Source organism: Melanotaenia boesemani, chromosome 19, assembly GCF_017639745.1.
Source record: "Melanotaenia boesemani isolate fMelBoe1 chromosome 19, fMelBoe1.pri, whole genome shotgun sequence".
NCBI classification, from domain to species: Eukaryota; Metazoa; Chordata; class Actinopteri; order Atheriniformes; family Melanotaeniidae; genus Melanotaenia; species Melanotaenia boesemani.
The window spans coordinates 25,530,458-25,550,281 of record NC_055700.1 but is presented as its reverse complement, the minus strand read 5'-3'; the positions used below and the strand labels follow the sequence as shown (position 1 = coordinate 25,550,281).

The 19,824-nt window shown below is 41.5% G+C and overlaps 2 protein-coding genes across 5 annotated transcripts; both read left to right on the top strand.

Annotated features, from left to right (window-relative positions):
- Positions 1–387: 387 nt before the first annotated feature.
- LOC121630284 (coiled-coil domain-containing protein 152-like) lies at positions 388–13,135 on the top strand. Of its 2 annotated transcripts, XM_041970482.1 has the most exons (9): positions 388–614; positions 862–967; positions 1,416–1,484; positions 3,867–3,931; positions 5,525–5,660; positions 7,548–7,675; positions 7,788–7,886; positions 12,287–12,461; positions 12,569–13,135. In XM_041970482.1, the coding sequence occupies exons 1-8, from the start codon at positions 552–554 to the stop codon at positions 12,413–12,415; spliced, it is 795 nt and encodes a 264-aa protein (XP_041826416.1). In that variant the 5' UTR covers positions 388–551; the 3' UTR covers positions 12,416–12,461; positions 12,569–13,135. The 2 variants fall into 2 exon arrangements, with proteins under 2 accessions (XP_041826416.1, XP_041826415.1); XM_041970481.1 differs by having other exon boundaries at positions 12,287–13,135.
- Positions 13,136–13,240: 105 nt separating this feature from the next.
- On the top strand, positions 13,241–17,847 carry nim1kb (NIM1 serine/threonine protein kinase). 3 transcript variants are annotated; one of them, XM_041970480.1, is made up of 4 exons: positions 13,241–13,802; positions 14,136–14,405; positions 16,186–16,454; positions 16,541–17,847. In XM_041970480.1, the coding sequence occupies exons 2-4, from the start codon at positions 14,138–14,140 to the stop codon at positions 17,294–17,296; spliced, it is 1,293 nt and encodes a 430-aa protein (XP_041826414.1). In that variant the 5' UTR covers positions 13,241–13,802; positions 14,136–14,137; the 3' UTR covers positions 17,297–17,847. The 3 variants fall into 3 exon arrangements, with proteins under 3 accessions (XP_041826414.1, XP_041826413.1, XP_041826412.1); XM_041970479.1 differs by having other exon boundaries at positions 13,241–13,936; XM_041970478.1 differs by having other exon boundaries at positions 13,241–14,405.
- The last annotated feature ends 1,977 nt before the right edge of the window (positions 17,848–19,824 follow it).

The following is a 19,824-nucleotide window of genomic DNA, read 5'->3' as shown; positions in this document are numbered from 1 at the left end:
ATTAATTGTGAGCATTTGTTTTAGAAATAAAGAAGATCAAGAGAGGGGTTTTCACCTCAAATCAGTTGTTTTTAGGCACCCAACTGACCTGCGGCCCTGCCTAGAAATGACTGTATTTAGGATAAAAATTATGGAAGAGAAATTTGACTGATATTAAAAATAATAATGAAAAAAACTATTGATGTGTGTGGGGCATTTAGAAATATTTAAAATGGAAATAAAGAAAAAAGACATGCATGTTGGAGTAAGTGTGATGGACTGGTGACCTTTCCAGGTGTATCCTTCACCTGTTAATGCAGGGTTAGGCTCCAGCTTCCCCGAGACTCTTAATGGCCGAAGCAGGTCAGATAATGAATACATGAATGAATTTTAAAAAAGAAAACAACAAACACCTGTGTCTGCAAGCTTCCTCGCGACAAACCGTTAGAGCTCGCGCTGGGACATTCCAGCTAATGATTAGACATCTAAGGACCACCTGGCTAACTAAGGTGTAAAGTGGCGATAAAACAGGAACGATAAACCATATCTTTGTAACATCTGAGATTAAAAAGATGACAAATCCAAACTGCGTTAATCTTGACAAGTTCATGGAGGATTTTGTTCAGCTGGAACAGGTAAAGATGAACGTTAGCTAGCTAAATGACCAAATCACTGCAGATAAAACCACGCTGCTACATACAGATGTTAGAACTGTAGAAAACACCTTTAAAATGTTAATCATGCGCTAAGCATCTCGTCTAAGCTAATTTTACACAATAAAGTTAAAATGTCATGTTAGAGTTTGACAATATTTTGACCAGATTTATTAGCGGGTCGTTTCTTGGTGATTAAAATAGTCCCTCTTTGCTTGTTAACAATCAGAAAATTACAGACAGTAATGGCAGAAACGCCATGTTGGAGGTCATGTTAGAGGATGCCAACAGACTCCTGAAGTTCACGCTCATGAAGGAGAAGAGTCTGGTTGAGGGTGAGGATTAGCATTTTTTATATATATAAATAAATAAATGAATGAATAAAAAAATAAAAAATATTTTCTAAACAGGTCAGTATAGCGGGAGAGTTGGTGTATGTTTGTCTCCCCCTGCTGGTAATTTTGCCTAATGACAGTCAAAACTGCTTTTCTCAGTCTTAAAGCATCGAGTTAAACTGGCCGATGCTGAAGAAAAACTAAGTTTATATTGTAATTTGACATGTTACTATTATTAATATTTTTCAGCTTTTTTTACATTAATCTGACTTGCACATAGCTGACATTGATTAAACATTGGATTTAAAGCCAGATGTTTAATGACTCCCTGTAGCATTCAGTAATGGCTGGTTTAACTTTCTGAACAGTATTAGATTAATTATTTAACAAATATAAGGGACTTAAACGAATCTGGGTGAATTTGTTAATTTCCATCGTCTTCTTGCAGAGAAAGACAGCCTCCTCATCACGGTGAACAAACTGCAGCAGACTCTGCAGGAGCAATGCAACCTCAGAGGTAGCTGGAACAACTTCTATTAATGAAATGTGTGTATTTAGAATATGAGGAAAGTATTCCTGCACACTTAAAGTTAAACAAACACACTCATTGACCACTTTATTAGGTCCATCTGTTAAATTTCTTGCTAAAACACATATCTAATCAGCCAATCACATGGCAGCAATCCAACACATGTAGTGATGTAGACGTGGTGAAGATGACTTGCACAAAAGTTCAAACTGAGCATTAGAATGAGGAAGAAAGAGGATTTAAGTTACTTTGAACGTGGCATGGTTGTTGATCTGAGTAGTTCAGAAACTTCTGATCTGCTGGCATTTTCACACACAACCATGTTTAGGGTTTACAGAGAAGGGGTGCCACTCCTGTCAGCTAAGAACGGGAATTGAGGCTACAATTCACAACACAACACTGGACAATAGACCTTTTCAACAGACACTTTTTTAATCACATTTTTTATTTAGAAAAGATTTTTAAATTATCCACAACTGAAGCAGTTTTTTTTCCCTCAAAAACAAAGAACAAGTCATTCTTGAACCACTATACATAATACATTGCAAACACCCCTAGTGGAGACATTTTACAGTATGCGTATTCTAGTCTGAATCGTGCCATCACCAAACCTTTAAACATGAGTTCAGTATGTGCAGACCCCACTCCCATCGTTCGGATCCTTCTTATTAGCAATATGCTAATTTTAGCTTGATCTATCCAAAATGAATCAAACACATCTTTCTGCATTGTGCTGCACAGTACTTGTTAGACAGATAAACAACAGAAGATGGAAAACATTTCGTGGTCTGACAAGTCTCCGTTTCAGCTCCACATTCAGGTGGTAGGCTCAGAATTAGGTGGAAACATGAAAGCATGGACCCATCCTGCTTTGTATCAACAGTTCAGGTTGATGGTAGCGTACAGGTGAGGGGATACTTTCTGGGTGCACATTGAGCCCCTTGGATTCAATGAGCATAATTTAACCAGCACATCCTACCTGAGTATTGTTGCTGACCATGTCCATCCCTTTATGACCCAGTGTAGCATCTTCTGATGGCTACTTCCAGAATTGTGCATGAATGGGTTCAAAAGAACGTGTTCATTGAGCACGTTCATTTTTCTGTGGACGTTGAATGTATTTGTAAAATAACATGAAGTCATTCATATCATGTGAGGTTTACATTTTCAGGTGCTACAACTTTTTCACACTGCATTAATCACCATGCGTTTTAACCGGCACCGCTCCTCAGCAACGTCGGTGCAGTCCTGCTCTTAAAATGGCAAGTGGAGGTGAAAGGTGAAACGTTTCTATGCCAGTTATGTCTGCCTGCACTTAAAAAGCAAGTCAGCCTCACTGACTTGTAATTTGAAGAGACATGTGGAGTTGAAGCGTTCGTCCAGTTGGAGAGGATATCTGCAAGTCCTCAACAATAAAAAAAATCGATAAGGAAAGGGCAAGACCTCCTACCACCAGCTCCAAACAATCCATATTACACTGTTGTGATTTCCCAGCAACAGGTTAGTTGGTTAGTTACAGGTTTCTTCTGTCTTTCATTCTCACTTAAAGTTAAAACAACTGAAATGAACTGGACCTTGAACTAATTCATGAGACGCATGAACTTGCACAACACTGGCTACATCCAGCGAGATGATGCACCATGTCACAGAGCTCACATCATCTCCACCTGCTTTCTAGAACATGAGTTCACTGGACTCCAACGGCCTCCTCACCAGATCTCAGTCCAGTAGAGCAGCTTTGGGATGTGGTGGAACGAGAGATTCTCATCATGGATGCAGCCGACAAACCTGCAGCAACTCTGTGATGCTGTCATGTCAATAAGGAGAAAACCTCTAAGGAAGGTTTCCACCACCTTGTTCAATCTATGACACCAAGAATTAAGGCAGTTCTGAAAGAAAGAGGCAGTCCAACCCAGTACTAGCAAGTTGGACCTAATAAAGTGGACACTGAGTGTATTTTATGACAGATAAATGGATTCACAGTGTGAAGTTTATTATTGTTTTCAAGTAAATCCATCTCATTCGCAGGGTATAAATAATGCTAGCTCATGATTCTAAACTGTCCCCTTTCCATGCTCTAACAGTGAAACTGAGCCATTGTTTATTTCATTCATGTCACCTGTGTTTTCTTGATATGACAAGTAAAAATGTCTGCTGTGACGGGTCATACTGACATGCTGTTATACTAATGTAACCTAATTATTATTCAAATAGTTTTTAAAATCAGTAAAAAATTAAAAAATAGTAAAGAATAACAGATAGCTTTAGATTAGAGAATATAAAAAACAGTATCTCAAAAGCTGATGAATCTTAAGTAAAGTTATTGATCATTCTCAGCATTTAAATGCTCTGTTATTGTCTGTATTTCAGTGAAAAACGAGAGACTGAAGACAGAATTAATGGAAGTGAAACAACAGAACGAAAGAGCAGTGGAGGTGAGAACAGAAGCAGGAGTGAAATAAATATTCTGGCCTTTATTTTTTCTACAAGCTGACATAATTATTTGAAGTCTTAATGAAATGTCTCTGGTATGCTTTGGTCAAAATAACAGAGATACTGCAGCAGCTCCTTCTATTAATTCACACCTCTGTTCAGGCTGATCGTTTTAAGGAGTGAGGTTACACCTGTTTTGAGATCTGAAGTACTTAATAAACATTGGAGCATGTTATTATGACATGAGAGAGCTTCCAACACATGCAAAACTAAACAATATTGGATTGACTGTTCATTTTTATTCCCAAATACTTATATAACTAAATTTGGTTGTTTACATAACTTCAAACAACAACTTTTGAGAAGAAATCATAATTCTGGTGCAGAGTAAATATCATGAACTCTATGAACTCTGGACTTTACGTCTGCTGCATTCCTCTATGTTTGTTTAAACCTTGTAGGTAATCAGGGACTTTTTTGTCCTTTTAGGTCATTTTTCGCTCAACTTTTGGTCACCTTTTTGTTGGGTTGCCCCATGTGGGATGATTTTAAGTAAGAATGTTTTTCTTTTGAAGGTCAACAGGTCACCGGGGTCAAATTTACTATCCTTTTGATTTAAAGTGGGACAAAAAAGTGCTATAAAAATGACAGAATTATAATTCTTTTCTCTGTTCTTAGCAGGGGTCTTTCAGTCGTCTTCAGTCCTAATAAAAATACCAAATATGGAAACATTCAAATGATTTTTAACCATTTGAAAATAGATGTCAAGATCAGTCTTAGATATACTGAAAATTAGTGACAAAATTGATTTTGCTGCATTTTTTTTCTTTAGTCAACAGATTTAGATTTGCTATCTTTTCTGGTCATAGACTCCCATTAAAACCACATATTTTAATCTCGACCATCAGGGTTTTATTTTAGAGAAAAATAGTCATTTCACTGGTTACCATGGTTTCATTTCCCATTAAAGGCCTTTGCTTGAAACACCTGCTGTTATGCTCTGTGACAGTATTACTGAGTGCAGTGTGGGACTCCTGTCTTTAAGCTGCAGAGACTGACCCTAGTTTTACCTGAAAGTAGAACTTGTTATATCAGACAAAGTTTCTTTAGCAGACTTGCACTGTTTACAAGTAAATAAAAACATGGCTCCCTGCCCTGGCTGCACTCCAAAGAGGCCACAGTGAGGAAAACAAAAGCAATACTTAGTGGGTTTATGCAGCAGCACTGCTGTCCTGTGGGAGCCAAAGTTTTAAATATCGGCATCTTGGCTGGCTGGCATTTCATTTCTGTGACAACAAGCAAGATGAAGAGGTCCTTCTCTGTAGACCAAGCTCAGGAGATGGAAGCGCAGCCTGGACCTTCCAGGAACCTGAAGGATTCTTCATCTGAAACGTTGTCAGAAGAATCCACTGATGTAGAGTTTGCAGTGCAGAACGCTCTGCTTCCTCGTCTGAGAGAGCAGAGAAGACACGAGGATCCTACGCAGCCTGCAAGTAGGTGGATTTTTAAAAAATGGGGAAATCTGGCTTTGAAATCTCCGGTGTGTGTGTTTGTGTTTGTATTTGTGCGTGTGTGTGTGTTTGCGCTGAAATCAGGTTGGTGAGGCTGCAATGCTGCGGCTGCTAAGTAAAATGAGAGTAGAAGAAGAGAGACACAAGAGGGAGCTGGAGACTGTAAGACGGCAGTGCAGCAGAGAGGTGGAGGACGCCCACAAGGAGGCTCTCACTCAGTGTAAGACGTCATTAAATACTGCTGCTCACAGCATGACCTGGTCTCTGTGTACATACCACACCTACTAGTTCTATTCATTTAGCGTTCACAACAAAATTGGAAGGAACAGTTCCGCATGAAGATAATAAACAATGAAAGAGATAAACGTGAAAGTTGTATATCTGATAATGACACCTGGATGGCAGAGATCCTGTTACAGCTCAACCAGGACTGAACTGAATGTTTAGTTACTGTAATGAAGTTCAGAGAGAGAAACAGTCAGCACATCTACAGTTACTCACTATGGAACCGTCTGAAGCAGTGAAGACCTTCTTCTTTAAGACCCTGTTTCAGTTCTCTCTTTTCTATTTACTGGTTTTTATCTGGACTGCTTTTACATTATGAGCCTGTTAGAGCTCTCAGGTCACAGGACAGTTTTTTTCTTTTTAAAGAGAACTTCAGAGAACTTTCTCCTTGTCTATGTTTGCGAAACACCTTCCTGAAGACCTGAGGACAACGAGACATAAATCACCTTTTTAAACTGGCCTTTTTTTTAAATTTTGCTTTTAAAAGTATTTTTAATTTGTATCTTATTCTATTTTATATGTATTTTATGCTTTGTTCGATTTTTTAATTCTATCTATGTGCTATATTTAATTTCTTTACTTATTACTTGTTATTTGTGTGTGTGTGTGTGTTTGTGTGTGTGTGTATAAGAGAGACAGAAACTGACAGAGACTTTTTGACTTTTCTTTTTCTGTTGTTATTTCTGTAAACTTGTATGAAAAGTGCTATATAAACAGATTTATTTTTATTTAGCTTTATACAGGTTTTACCCATCGAGACATTGAGGTCTCATTTCTTTTTTTTAATCTTTTTTTTTTATTTGTCCCGTCCAGCATCATAGCAGCAGAATGATGGTCTGGTTGTTGTGCTGAACAAATTTGTTTTGCCAAGTGGAACTTTAGGCATCATTCTTTATTTTTCAATTTCTCTATTACTGATTTTACATATTTGTTCTGGACCTTGCAAAAGGGTTGGTGGGTAAGAAAGGAGAAAGTAAACGAAAGAAAATGAAAGAAAAAAAGAGAGTAAAGACACAAGAGAAAAAAAGACAAGGATATACCAGATATAAGGTAACATCAGCTGTTCGGTCTTAGCAGAAAGAAACAACCAGCTGCAACACCTGTAAGGAAAAAACATCAGGATCACAATAAAAAAGACAGACGAGCTGTAGAAAAAAAAACATCCATCACAACAACAAAAACATCAGCAGCACAAAGAAAAACATGAACATAACTAGTTGTTGGTGTTTAAACCCACAACACGACACAGTGACTGTCTCAGCATGCAGGTAGTAAGTAATAGGAATGAGTAGTGTTGAGAGATTGTGCAAATGTGACCAGGGCACCACAAAGATCAGAGCTGTCCCAGGGTGCCCTGGGACCCAGGAGACCAGCCCCCTTTCAAGAGTACAGATCCCAGCCAGCCGCCACGGGGACGAGCATGCATCCGGTCAGAGGAAAGGCCCCAGCCAGAGCACCCCGCGGCCACAGAGCACTGACCCCAGGAAAGATGGACGGAGAGCGGGGCCCCAGGAGCCCAAGAGCAACCCCCCCAATGCAGAGGCCCCACCCAATGTCCAGGGTGACCTGGTCCCCCTGAACAGCCACCCAATGTGGACCAGCACCAACCCGATGCTCAAAATATGATTAACAGGACAGACATAAGCTCCTATGAAGTTAATGTAATAAAATAATATCAGATAAAGTTCAAGTTTTTAGATGTTTCAGAAGATTCAGAACAGAAAAAAAATTCCAACCTCACATGAGCCCCCAGCATCAGAGAAGAGCTACAGAGGAACAATCTGTGGCTCTGAATTCTGTTGTGGTTTCTTTTTATTTGCAGTGGAAGCTAAAGATCGTGATGTAAAGAAGCTGATGGAGGAGAAGGATCTGGATCTGGAGAAGTTGAAGAAAAAGCTGAAGGACCAGGAGAGGGACACCCAGAGCGAGCTGTTCAAGTTACAAATGGAGGTGAGAAAACAAAAGGCTGTTTATGTATAAGAACAGTGTCAACGGGAGCAGACAGTGCAGGAGGAGTGGTCACTTTTGTCTCATTTCTGTTTCTCTTTGTGGGTTTTAACAGTTTGGTGCGAAGTTAGCCCGAGTTCAGAATACGGCTCAGTGGAGCCAGCAGCAGCAGCTCCACGGCTCCAGCCTCATCCCACAGAGCGTCTATAAGAGGGTGAGCCACACACTCACAGCCTTTTACATCTAGTAAAAGTACATCTACTACATCTATATTACCTTTATTTAACCAGATAAGTCAATGGAGAGCCAATTCTCACTGACAATGACCACCTGTGACAGAGGCAAGAATAAAACACATAATAGGACTCACAAAATCCAGTACACAGTACATCTAGTAGTCCAGCCGTGATGTGTGTTTAGTTTTAATTGGTTGGTTGGTTCCTAAAGTATCAAACTGAACATAATAAACCAAGTCTTTAGTTGGTTTTAAAGGTCCCATATTATGCAAAATTCACTTTTTAATGGTTTTGGAACAGTCATACTGGTCCCCCCGCATGTGTAGGAGACCCGTAAGTGTGAAACTCTTTCAGGCGCTCTCTCTCCCCCCTGCTCCACCTCTAGGGAAGTAAGCGCTGAAATGAGCTTGTTTGAAAGCGTGTACGTTATGACGTCATAAGGGACAATAACCACTCCCCACAGAGCGATGGACCCGCCTACCGGCTCTCAAAGCCCGCCCTCTAAAAATCACCTAGCGCCCAGTGTTTTTCCCTCTTCGGCAACCCTCGTTAGCGGACATGGCTAAGCGACAGAAGCACTGTTCTGTTTGTGGCTGCATAAATGAACACGAAAACGTTTTTTTACTTCCATCCACTGAACCCACGAGGACTGAGTGGATTAATTTTATTTTTGGAGGAAATGTACCCGGAAAACTTCCAAAGGTTTTGCATGTCTGTGGCCAGCATTTCAAAGAGGACTGTTTCCACAACATGGGTGCATGGAAAGCAGGCTTCGCCAACCGTTTGAAGCTGAAGCCAGGTTCAATACCAACTGTCCGTGACACAGCTGGAGAGGTAAGAGCAGTACTGTTAGTCTTCTTGCTCGAACTTCTTCAGGAATGGGTTCCGGTGTTCCGGCGTTTGTTTATCCTTCACTACGCTGTAATCAGCGTCTAGTAACCGCTAAGGCCTAACCTGTCAATCACCTCATGACGGGCGATGCGATGGGCGGAGCCAACAGCTGAGCTGCTCCACCAGGGTTCCGCCCACCATAAACGGCACATTTCTGAAGCTGCTAAAAAGAGGGAGGTGAAGAGAAGCCGCTGCACTCAAACTGAGGGTCGATTTGTCCATACCATGGCGGAAATATTTCATTTAGATATTAATGAATGGTCTCAGATTGGGAATAAAGTGTATAATATGGGACCTTTAAAGTGTTTCACAGACTTAAAGGTTATAAAATTACCTTTTATTACTTGGGGACTGCCTTTGAGACTGTTTACCACAGGTCTTCCTTTTGAGTCTGGATCATATTTAAGCAACAAAGGTTTCTGTTAAGACTGGAGAATTGTCTTCAGCTCATCTCACTCGCGGGCATTTTCTTGTTGCATCTAGGTTCTATCCTTTAAAAACATGGGCTGTGTCTGAATGTGCTCCCTACTCCATACATAGTGCTCTATATAGGGGTCACGCCATTTTGTCGAAGTGTCTGAAAGTCCAGAGAGAAAAAAGTAAATTCAAAATTACCCACAATGCATCTTGAAAAGTAGTGAGCATCGATGGCACCGATCACTAGACGGGTCAATATAGACCACAATGCATTGCGGGCAGAAGCTCAACATGGCGCAAGGAGGCGAAAAAATTGAGCTGTCTGAAATTACCTATAAGCAAACAAACAAAGAATAAAATACAACTTATAAGGAATAATAAAAAAATATATATTTACACACAACTTTAGATTGGATTTGGAATGACATCTTGACGCTGGTTGTGGTTGCCGTGGTGACGGCGGTAGTCACGTGGTTTGCAGCGACGAACAAATAGGCAGCTTCGTGTCCAAATCGCCAGGAGAATGAGTCACAATGTAGTGTGCTATGTAGTGCAGCCCTATGTAGTGAACGAGGGGTTAGGGAGTAGGGTGGACATTCGGACACAGCCATGGTGTCTCTTTTCACATTTGTACAGATGAAATTTATTTTCATCTTTTAAGTGTTAAAATGGGTTGCCTTTTCTTGTCTTTCTAACTTTCTAACTATACCCAGTCCTTCCTGATCCCTGGGATCTGACGATCAGATGCTTCTGGTTCTCCGGAGGTCCAGGTTAAAACCAAGCGGCAACCTCCGGCAGTAAAATGTGAAGCCAATGCGGAAGTGCAAAAAAAATGCAGTTCACCCCTCATCCACTAGGGATTGTCTCCAAAACAGAACAAAATCCCCAAACACTCCCATGTTAAAAAGACCAACAGCAGAAATAAACATGTTTAAAACCTGGTACAAAAATCAATTTTAGGATTAATAGATCAAGTTTACCTTCGTGACAACTATGAGGGGGCCAAATTTTTTTCTAACTCATCCGTTTGGGTGTTATTTATTCTTGAAATTTAGTATAATTAGAGGCGTGTCCTTTTGATTGACAGGTATCCATTATCCGCGGAAAGAAAAGAGAGTGCAGCACTAACGCAGTTTTTAGCAGGCTTTGCATGCCTTAGCTTTAGCCCGTCTGCCTCCATTAGCTGGTTAGCTACCTTTCCTCCGGGTTAGCTCGGTTAGCTCCTAGCTACAGGCAGCTCAGAGTTTGATAGGTGTCAATCATCCACCCCCACCTTCACAGTCCCCCTCTCAGCTCAACATGCTCATTTTTGGATTTTCCGGGACTAACGACACGGTTGACACTACCAAGATGGCGACGGTGGGAAGTGCCCAACGAGCTTCACTTTTGCTCTTCAGAAAAATACGGGTGACTTCACAGAGGCTCCGTCCATCTTTTATATACAGTCTGTGGTTCAAACACAAGGGTGACATAACGTTTTCTGTTGTTGGCCCCAAACCATGGGCCTGCCTTCCCCTCCACATCATAACCTCACCTACAGTTAATATGTCTAACACTAATTACAAAAAAGACATTTCAATTTCTTGGCTTTTAACTCAGATTGTGTTGTTGACATTTAGGATTTTGTGTTGTTTGCTCATTGTGACAGTGACATTCTAAATCACTTATTGTTTTAAACATGCTTCAAACTAAACTAAATAAGCTATTTCTTAAGGAAGCTGAGATAACTTCAGTGTCTGGACCAAGATGTTGCATAAATTCTATGTGTGCTGTGGCGAGTACAATCAGTTCACATCGTCTGCTGGTGCAGCAGCATCAGAAACTGGAAAAAACTGATCAAGTTGGCTGGCTCTGTGCTGGGGTCTGATCTGAGCTCCAGGAGCTGATTGTCCAGAGAAGAATCATTTCTAAGAATTCATGATGTTGCGATCAAATTCAAATTTAACCCAAATTCAACTTTTTTATAATTAGCACAACTTTAATGCAACTGCGTACTTGATGTGCAGCCATCATCAACTTTACTTCTCTGTTTCTGATTAATAAAACGTAGATGTGTGTAAGGGAAATGTGTCACGTCTTCTGTCTAAAATCACCACAAAGCACCATGCATGACACTTCCCACAGCTCTCTCTGGCCGGCTTTCTGGTCATTAAACTGTCTAATAAAGACCTCAAAGGTTAACACTATTTTTCCCAGTGTTGAGCATGAAAATGGAGATAAACTGCTCTGTACTGCCTGCAGCATTGTGGTGGAAGACAATCAAAAATCATTCTACAGCAAAACACCAGAGAAAGTCTAGCAGATAACGAATAGCACCATCAGTAGTCATTTGATGTAAATACTTTAAAAAATCTAAATGAAATGCAGCCTAAATGTGTAAAGGCTACAATGCTATTTAAATAGAATTTTGTTCTTACTGTTTATTGTTTATTTAAAAGGATCCCATTAGCTGATGCCAAGATGTCAGCTAGTCTTCTGGGGTCCAGACTATAAACTCTGAAAAACAAGCATTTTCAAAACAAGATAATACATAAATATATGTGTTTCATCCTGTAATGTTTTCCTTGAGTCGTGTCCTTGGATGCAGCAGCAGCTTTGTGATCAGGACACAAAAAGGAAATGAACCAGCGGATTTTCATCCTTCGTTTCTGTAATCATACTCTTCCTTCTGGTGAAAAGCTGGAAATACCGAACACCACAAGCTCCACCCTGAAATTTCATGGTAATCTAAAGACAGAATTACTTCTCAAACTTTTTGTGGCTGAAATTTCCCCATTAAACCCCACGGTCCTGCAGCTGGTAGAGATGTTGTTTTGGACGCCCTGAACAACATAAAAATCAAATCAAAATCCTTTTTTTAATGATTTCTGCAGCAATCAGGACAAAGCAGCTTTAAATGAATGAAAAGAAAAAGCCACAAATTTAATCAGTAGTCACTACAAATACTCCTTACCTGCACGTATTCACAACTATCAGTGAGTGAAAGATTTTGAATGAATGGGTTGTTTCTTTTAGCTGTGGAAGTGTGTGTTTGATTGGATTAATTGCGTGTGTGTGTGTGTTTCCTCAGAAGCTGCAGTTTTTCCAAGAGGAGAAGAACAAAGAGATTGAGGCTCTACGTCAGAGAATCAAAGAGCTGGAAGAGAATCAGCGTGCCAGCAGCTTGAGTGACAGCCGTCTGAAGAGGAGGAAGATCTAGTTCGTTTAGAGGTCAGCGGTCAGAGGCCGACCCCAAAGAACTGCAGGTTCATGGCGTCTTTTTAAAATGTTCAGAGTTGGACTACAAACAAAATGCAGTTCAGTGCAGGTGTAAGGCTCGTGTAGATTTGTTGTTTCACTGCTTCGCTCGCAGGTGACGATGTGCAGAGTACATTTAAACACATGCTGCAGTCCAGTCCAAGAGTCTAATCCAATTAGACTCCTGCAAGGAAGAACAGAACAGAGGGGAGAAGGAGCAGGAGGAAGCACGCTTCTGAATGAATCACATCAGAGGAAGACTAATCCTGTTCAAGAAATTAAAGCTGTTTATCTTTTTCCATTCAAAAAAATGATTGAACTTGATTTATCCAGCTTGCGTGTTTGCTGCAAGATTCTTTGAATTCGAGCTGGAAATGTTTCTGTTATTTGGATCTAGCAACGTTCAAGCTGTTGCTTAATAAATAAAGTTATGACGTCAGATAAATGGAAAAAGGTTGTCTGGCTCTGACTGAGAGAACGCTGCCTGCCTGCAGGTCTAAATGGCATCAATTAATGCTTGTTTGCTTAATTAATTCATTAGAAATAGTTTTATGGGAATTATATGCATGAATATTTGCATTTACCATCTAATTCTTTACCCCACATTATAATCATTGGCGCTTTTGATTGGAATTTATAATTGACTGATCAACCAGGAACAGATGCAACCCACGTGTTTGGGGTAAAAAAAAAAAAAGATTTCATTGTTCTCTTGCTCTTGTGTTGACACCACATGATGAGACAATTGTTCCGCCCCTCCTTGTTCCTTTGCCGCTCCTCACAGGGACAACACACCTGAATGAAGATGCTCCGCCTCCCGAGGTGTTGCGTTGTAATCTGTTTATCTGTGCTGTTCGGCCGGCGTCTAAAGGGGGAAGAGAGCTAATCTCTATGGGAACATTAGGTAATGCTGTTGCATAACATTTCAACTTCATGAAAGCCAAAGAGCTCAGCTTTAACTCACATTGCAGACATTTGCTTCTCACTCAGGTGTGTTTTGTGTCATCTGCATCACCATTACATACTCTGTAAATACAAATACATGTATGTTTGTCGTGTGGGGTTTTCTCCCTCCTTGTTTTGATGTTGGAGCTTTGAATTGATTGGGGCAGACCTAAAATAAAAAAGGATTAGAGATCATGACACCATCTTAACCTTCGTTGTTTGAGGAGAGTAGGTGTGGTCTGGGATGTACATGATGACTGCCCACTTGATTCGTGGCTCAGATGCCCCCCCTCCTTCTCCTCCTCCTCCTCACCTGTCTCTGGTGTGCTTGGCCATCACTATGCACTTGGCTGCTGGAGTGAAAGACGAGGATACTAAGATGGGTGTTCTTCTGACCTCAGCATGTAAGTGAATCTTTTCTTTTTGGGTCCTTCTGGACCAAAAGAGGAACTTTTTCCTTTTTCTTTTTTCTTTTTTGTATAATTTGCAACAGAGACTGTAGCCATGTTTTGATTCAAGGGAGCAGTTTGGACTCTTGGTAAGAGAAGTTCTCATTTTAATTCTCTTGACCTTCAGAATCTCTATGACTTTTCTTGAATCCCTCCCTTGTTTCAGCTTCTTCGTAATGCTTAATTCTAGTCCAAGCAGTCATTTCATTTAGAGCCTTATTCTTCCTGTAACTTTTTTTGTATATTAATATGTGTTATGACTCATTCAATTTATGGTGCCTGCTGCAGAGATGCCTGGAGGTCAGTACCAGGTGGGGAGCACAAAGCTCGTCCACAGCCTCTACAGCCTGACGGACAGCTCTGACGGCGGCCCTGAGGATGAGGACCCCGTGCAGCGCCTCACCCCCCTCCAACAGCTCACCACAGACATGTGCAAAGATGAGAAGACTATCAAGGAGCTAATCATTGGCCGCAGGGTTGGGTTCTACAAGGTCCGCGGGGAGATCGGCTATGGAACCTTCTCCAGGGTCAAACTGGCTTTCCATGCCCTGACTAAAGGTAAATTAATGTGATGGTCGTATGAGAAATATTTCATCAATCTCTTCATCTCACCCCTCTTTTATTAAAGCACACTTACTGCTAAGTTCATTTCCTTTATGTACGAAAACAGAACTTCCTAGAATATATTAAGAATTAAGACCTCTGTCTTTAACCCAATATGATCTATTAGCATAAATACAGCTGAATTTAACTGACTGAATCTGAAGCAAAGGTTTCTTAAAGTACACTGAAATACTTCTGAACCTTACTGGTACATCTTGTTTTTAAATGAGGTACATAACACTTCAAAAGAACAATAAAACATGAAATATTACAACATTTTATTATTAATTTAACAAAAACAAAGCAGAAATGTGTGAAAAGGGAAGTCCACCCTTACTGGTTCGATGGGAGTTAAGAGGATAAGAAACAACCAGGTGCTGCTGATCAGCTTGATTAACCGATCATCTAATCAAACTACAAAACACCAGGAACACTGTCCTGTGTCCTGCCCAGGGACTGCAGATGTAAATTAGCTTTTAGCTAACGGTGCAGTGGTGTGATTGTGCATTACCCCCGCCAAATAAACAATAAACTGAAATTGAATTGACAGAGGAGACCAAAGTACAGATGTCTGATCAGAATGCCCCCAGCATATCAGCACAAACACTGGCAAGCACGGCAGCAGAGGGCTGATGATCTGGGCTTGTTCTGCAGCCACAGGATCTTGACACCTTGCAGTTATTGAGTGGACCATGAACTCCTCTGGATACCAAAGACCAAATGTGAGACCATCAGTCTGACAGCGACATCTTGGCTGAAACTGGGTCATGAAACAGGACAATGATCCCAAACAGTAGCAGCTTAAGTCCGGACCTCAACCTGACTGAAAGACTGAGATTAACCCTCAGCCACATTTTTTCCACAATATTTTACTTCTACAGACACGTACAGTGATTCTTTTTTATTTGTAATATTATTTTACTTTTTATTTGTAGCTAGTTTATAAAACAATACATCCTATTTATATAATTTAACTATTCTATAAAATGTGGTCGTACAATTTGTTATCACTGAGGCAAACATGGTAATTATAATGTATGAATACATATTAAATTATGTAATATATTTATTTATTCTTCAGTGAGTGGCAGTGTATTGGATGACTCGCTAATGTCCACTGAAGTGGCTAATTTGCAAATATACCATCCACACCCAGCTTGTAAATAGGTAACCTATCCCACTTTCTTTTTCACAAATTAGTTTGAGAGCTGAGGTTTAGATTTACAACACAGCAAATATATAACCTTCAGGTTTTAATTTATGAACTGATTCCTCATCAAGTCAGTCCATTTCATATTAAGAGGTGCAGCCAATGTCCCTGCCCTGTCTGGACAGCTGTCAGGGGACAGTTCATTCTAACTTTTGACTTTGTTTGCAATCTGTACAGGCACATACCTGTTGATTCACAATGCATAATCGTATTAACTCAAACAAAATACTGAGCTCTTAGTCTGAAGTGGATGAGATCTGACCTCCAGACCCAGCCAGAGATCCAAGCTATGATGTTTCTTTCATTCCTGACTGACTGCCAACAAGACAGACAAGTGCTCTGATTTAGCTTCATTCATTCTTTCCTGAACTCTACATGTGCAGTTAAATTATAATTTTAACAATTTCTGTTAAACAATTACATCCATGTTTTCATTTCCTGCTCCACTCCCAGCAGATAACCTAGTGGACAAGTCTTCAGCTGCATCCCTGTCCCATGACAAAATATCACTCTGTCCCTCTGCAGACAAAGTGGCTCTAAAGATCCTGGACAAGATGAGGCTGGATTCTCAGGCCCAGCGTCTGCTTTCCAGGGAGATTGTCAACATGGAGTCCCTGCAGCACCCCAACGTGATCCGTTTGTATGAAGTGGTGGAGACACCAAGCCGCCTCTACCTGGTGCTGGAGTATGCAGGGAGAGGCGATCTCCACAACCGGATCTACAATGAGGGAAAACTGTCAGACAACACCAGCAAGATCACCTTCGCGCAGATCCTCTCTGCTGTCAAATATATGGTTGGTGATCTTTTTGGTCCTTCACGTAGCTTATCCACCGGATTAGAGCACAATCTGAGAAACTTCTACTGTCTGTGTTTTTGCAGCACAACCTCAACATCATCCACCGAGACCTGAAAGCCGAGAACGTTCTGTTCACCAGCAGCGGCTGCGTGAAGGTGGCCGACTTTGGATTCAGCACGCGGGTGTCCAACCGTAACAACGCCCTCGACACCTTCTGCGGCTCTCCACCCTACGCTGCCCCAGAGCTCTTCAAGGACGAGTCATACCTGGGGCCTCCGGTAGACGTGTGGGCCATGGGGGTCCTCCTTTTCTTCATGGTGACCGGCACCATGCCGTTCCGTGCTGAAACCATGGGCAAGCTGCGGCGCTGCATCATCGAAGGCAACTACACCATCCCCCCCTGGGTGCCTGGCCCCTGCCAGCGACTCATCAAGGGCATCTTGAAGCCGGCCCCTGTTGAACGCTGCGCCGTCGACCAGATGCTGGGCTGCGATTGGCTGTTGCCTGTAGAGTTTCCCTGGTCGTTGGCACCCTCCGAACCGCAGAATGCTCTGCAGAGCCTGCTGGATTCAGAGCGTGACAATGTTGAGGATGAGGAGGATGTGAAGATCGAGCTGGAGGAGCTTGGCTTCACCGCCGAGCACCTACAGAACAATCAGCTCAAAGACAGCCGCAACCCCGTCACCGGCGTGTACCAAATCCTGCTACACCGAGTCCAGAAGAGGAGAGGCTGCGACTGTCCGCCGGTGGTCCGAGGGATGGTGAGGGACCACAAGAGGGAGGGGCTCCGGGCCTACAGGGGCCTCAGGCACACCTCCAAGTTCTGCGTGCTTTCATAGAAGGCTGATCATTCATAACAAAGCTGGTCATGCTTTCTACATTTGCTTTTATAGCAAAATATTAACAACTAGCAATTTTTAATATTTGATATGGCTGCTGATGGAAAAGTGACTTGTAGTTTGTTTTTTTTGTTTTTTTTGTTTTTACAGTTTGCAGCTTTTTATCTTCCATTATGTCAAATGCAACTTTTTCAGGTCGTCTACGATATATGTAAAAGTGCCTGATGAACTAAAGAAAGGACAGAAATTATTTTATGGTAAATAAAAGATTGTTTTCCTCTTAAATGATCTGACTCAAATGTTTTTCAGAGGCCTGGAAATCACTGCATGAGCTCAGGAAGACTTCCACAAATGACTGTTTGAACACAGATCACCTTGAAATCCATAAATGCAGGTTAAAGCTCTATCATGCAAAGAAGAAGCCAGATGTGAACAGGATCCAAAAACACCACCATCTTCTCATTTAAAATGGTATGAGGCTAAATCAAAAACGGTTCTGGGGTCAGAAGGATCAAAATATTAAATTCTTTTTAGAAAACATAGACGCTATGTCCTGTAAACTAAAGAGGAGAGGGAGCATCCAGCTTGAAGACCTGCATCTCTGGTGGTATAGGGCTGCATTAGTGCCTATGGCGTGGGCAGCTGACATCCATCAATGCTGAAAAGTCCGTGAAAGTTTTAGAGCAACATCTGCTTCCATCCAGACAGCGTCTTTTTAATGGAAGGCCTTGCAGATTTCAGCAAGACAATGCTGAACCACATCCTGCATCCATCACAGCAGCATCACAGGAGAAGAATCCGGCTGCTGAACTGACCTGCCTGCAGTCCAGACCTTTCACCAATACACAACATCTGGAGCATCATGGAAGCAGAAATTCAGCAACCAAGGTCCAGGACTGTAGAGCAGCTAGAATCCTGCATCAGACCAGAATGGGACAACATTCCTCTCCTAAAACTCCAGCAACTGGTCTCCTCACTTCCCAGATGTTTACAGACAGATGTTAAAAGAAGAGGGGATGCTACACAACGCTAAACACCAACCTGGAACTACTTTTTACAGATGTGTTGCTGCCATCAGATTCAAGATGAGCTCATAGTTCCTATGAAATGATAAAATGTCTCAGTTTCAACATCTGAAAGGTTGTTTATGCTATATTGGTAATAAAATATGGATTTATGGGGTTTTTTATGTTGTTTTTATTATTATTATTATTATTATTTTTATTTTTTACATTTTACACAACCTCCCAACTTTTGGAAATTGGGTTGGCAATAAATACTTTTAAAAAAGAAAACTAAGATCAGGGGGAGAGCTCAGCCCCAGTATCAACAATCCCAATGTAGAACTCACCATGCAAGACATTGTGGTCAGACACAAAGATCCAGTCTACCACCATCATCAGACAGCAGCCTCAGCCAGAAAAACTTAGCTTTTATGGACCTTTCTGAACTTGTAAATATTTCCACTTGGTGATCCAGATTATTAACGTAAGGATGTTTTATTTCTCATGTCTCTCTAATGCAGGAGTGGCTAGCTCCGGTCCTCAAGGGCCACAATCCTGCAGGTTTTAAATGTGTCCCTGCTCCAAAACCACCTGACTTAACCTGATGAGTCATTGTGCAAAACTTAATAGGCTGTTGGATCTATTTCATTTGAATCAGGTGTGTTGAAGCAGGAAACAGCAGCGGCTTTGGGCACCCCTGCTCTAATGTGACCACAGTTATCACAACAGTGCATGTTAGAGGATATGGACCCCCTAATAAAGTCTTGCTCTGGCCACCCCATCTTTATAAGTTTATAACAAACCACGGCAATAATTAGTTAATTATCCACAACAAACCTAGGAACAGCAAGACAAATGCTTATTAGTGATAAACTTAAGTCAGTTTTTTCTTATAATAAAGTGTTTCAAAATCCTGATGGCGTCTGCAGACTTCCTGCTCTGCACCACCTGGTTCCACCCAAACAGAGCTGGTCAGACACTGTGGCCTGTTTACCAAACTTTTCACTAAGTGCCTGAGAATAAACAACAGCAGCTGGCAAAACTCCAGATGATACGCAGAGGAACCAGCCTAAACCAGCCAAACCTCCCCGCTCTGGCCTGACAAACCCCCTATCCCCCTCATCAACCTCCTCCTTCTTCGTCTCCGCCCAGACATGCCCTGCCCGACCCCCACCTGCACGGAGCGGCAGATGGTGCGGCGTGTCCGCGGAGACATCTGCGGGACAAACAATAGCCGCTCTGTACGCTGACGGACCATGGAGCTCCGCTATTGTGCGCTATTGTGCTCCATACACATGCAGATTAGGTCTGCAGGAGGAGGAGGAGGGACCCTCTGAGCAGATGACAGGCTTTCCAATGCAAATTTACCAAGTCTGAAACTTTTTCTGTGTAGTTTTTGTCCCGTCCCCTCCTTCTCTGACTCATCACCATCTGTGTCCAAACACACATTTTCAAGAGAAAAATTAAAACACAACTCATTAGAAAGATCTTTTTAACTTTTTATTAAACATTTTTTTTATCTAA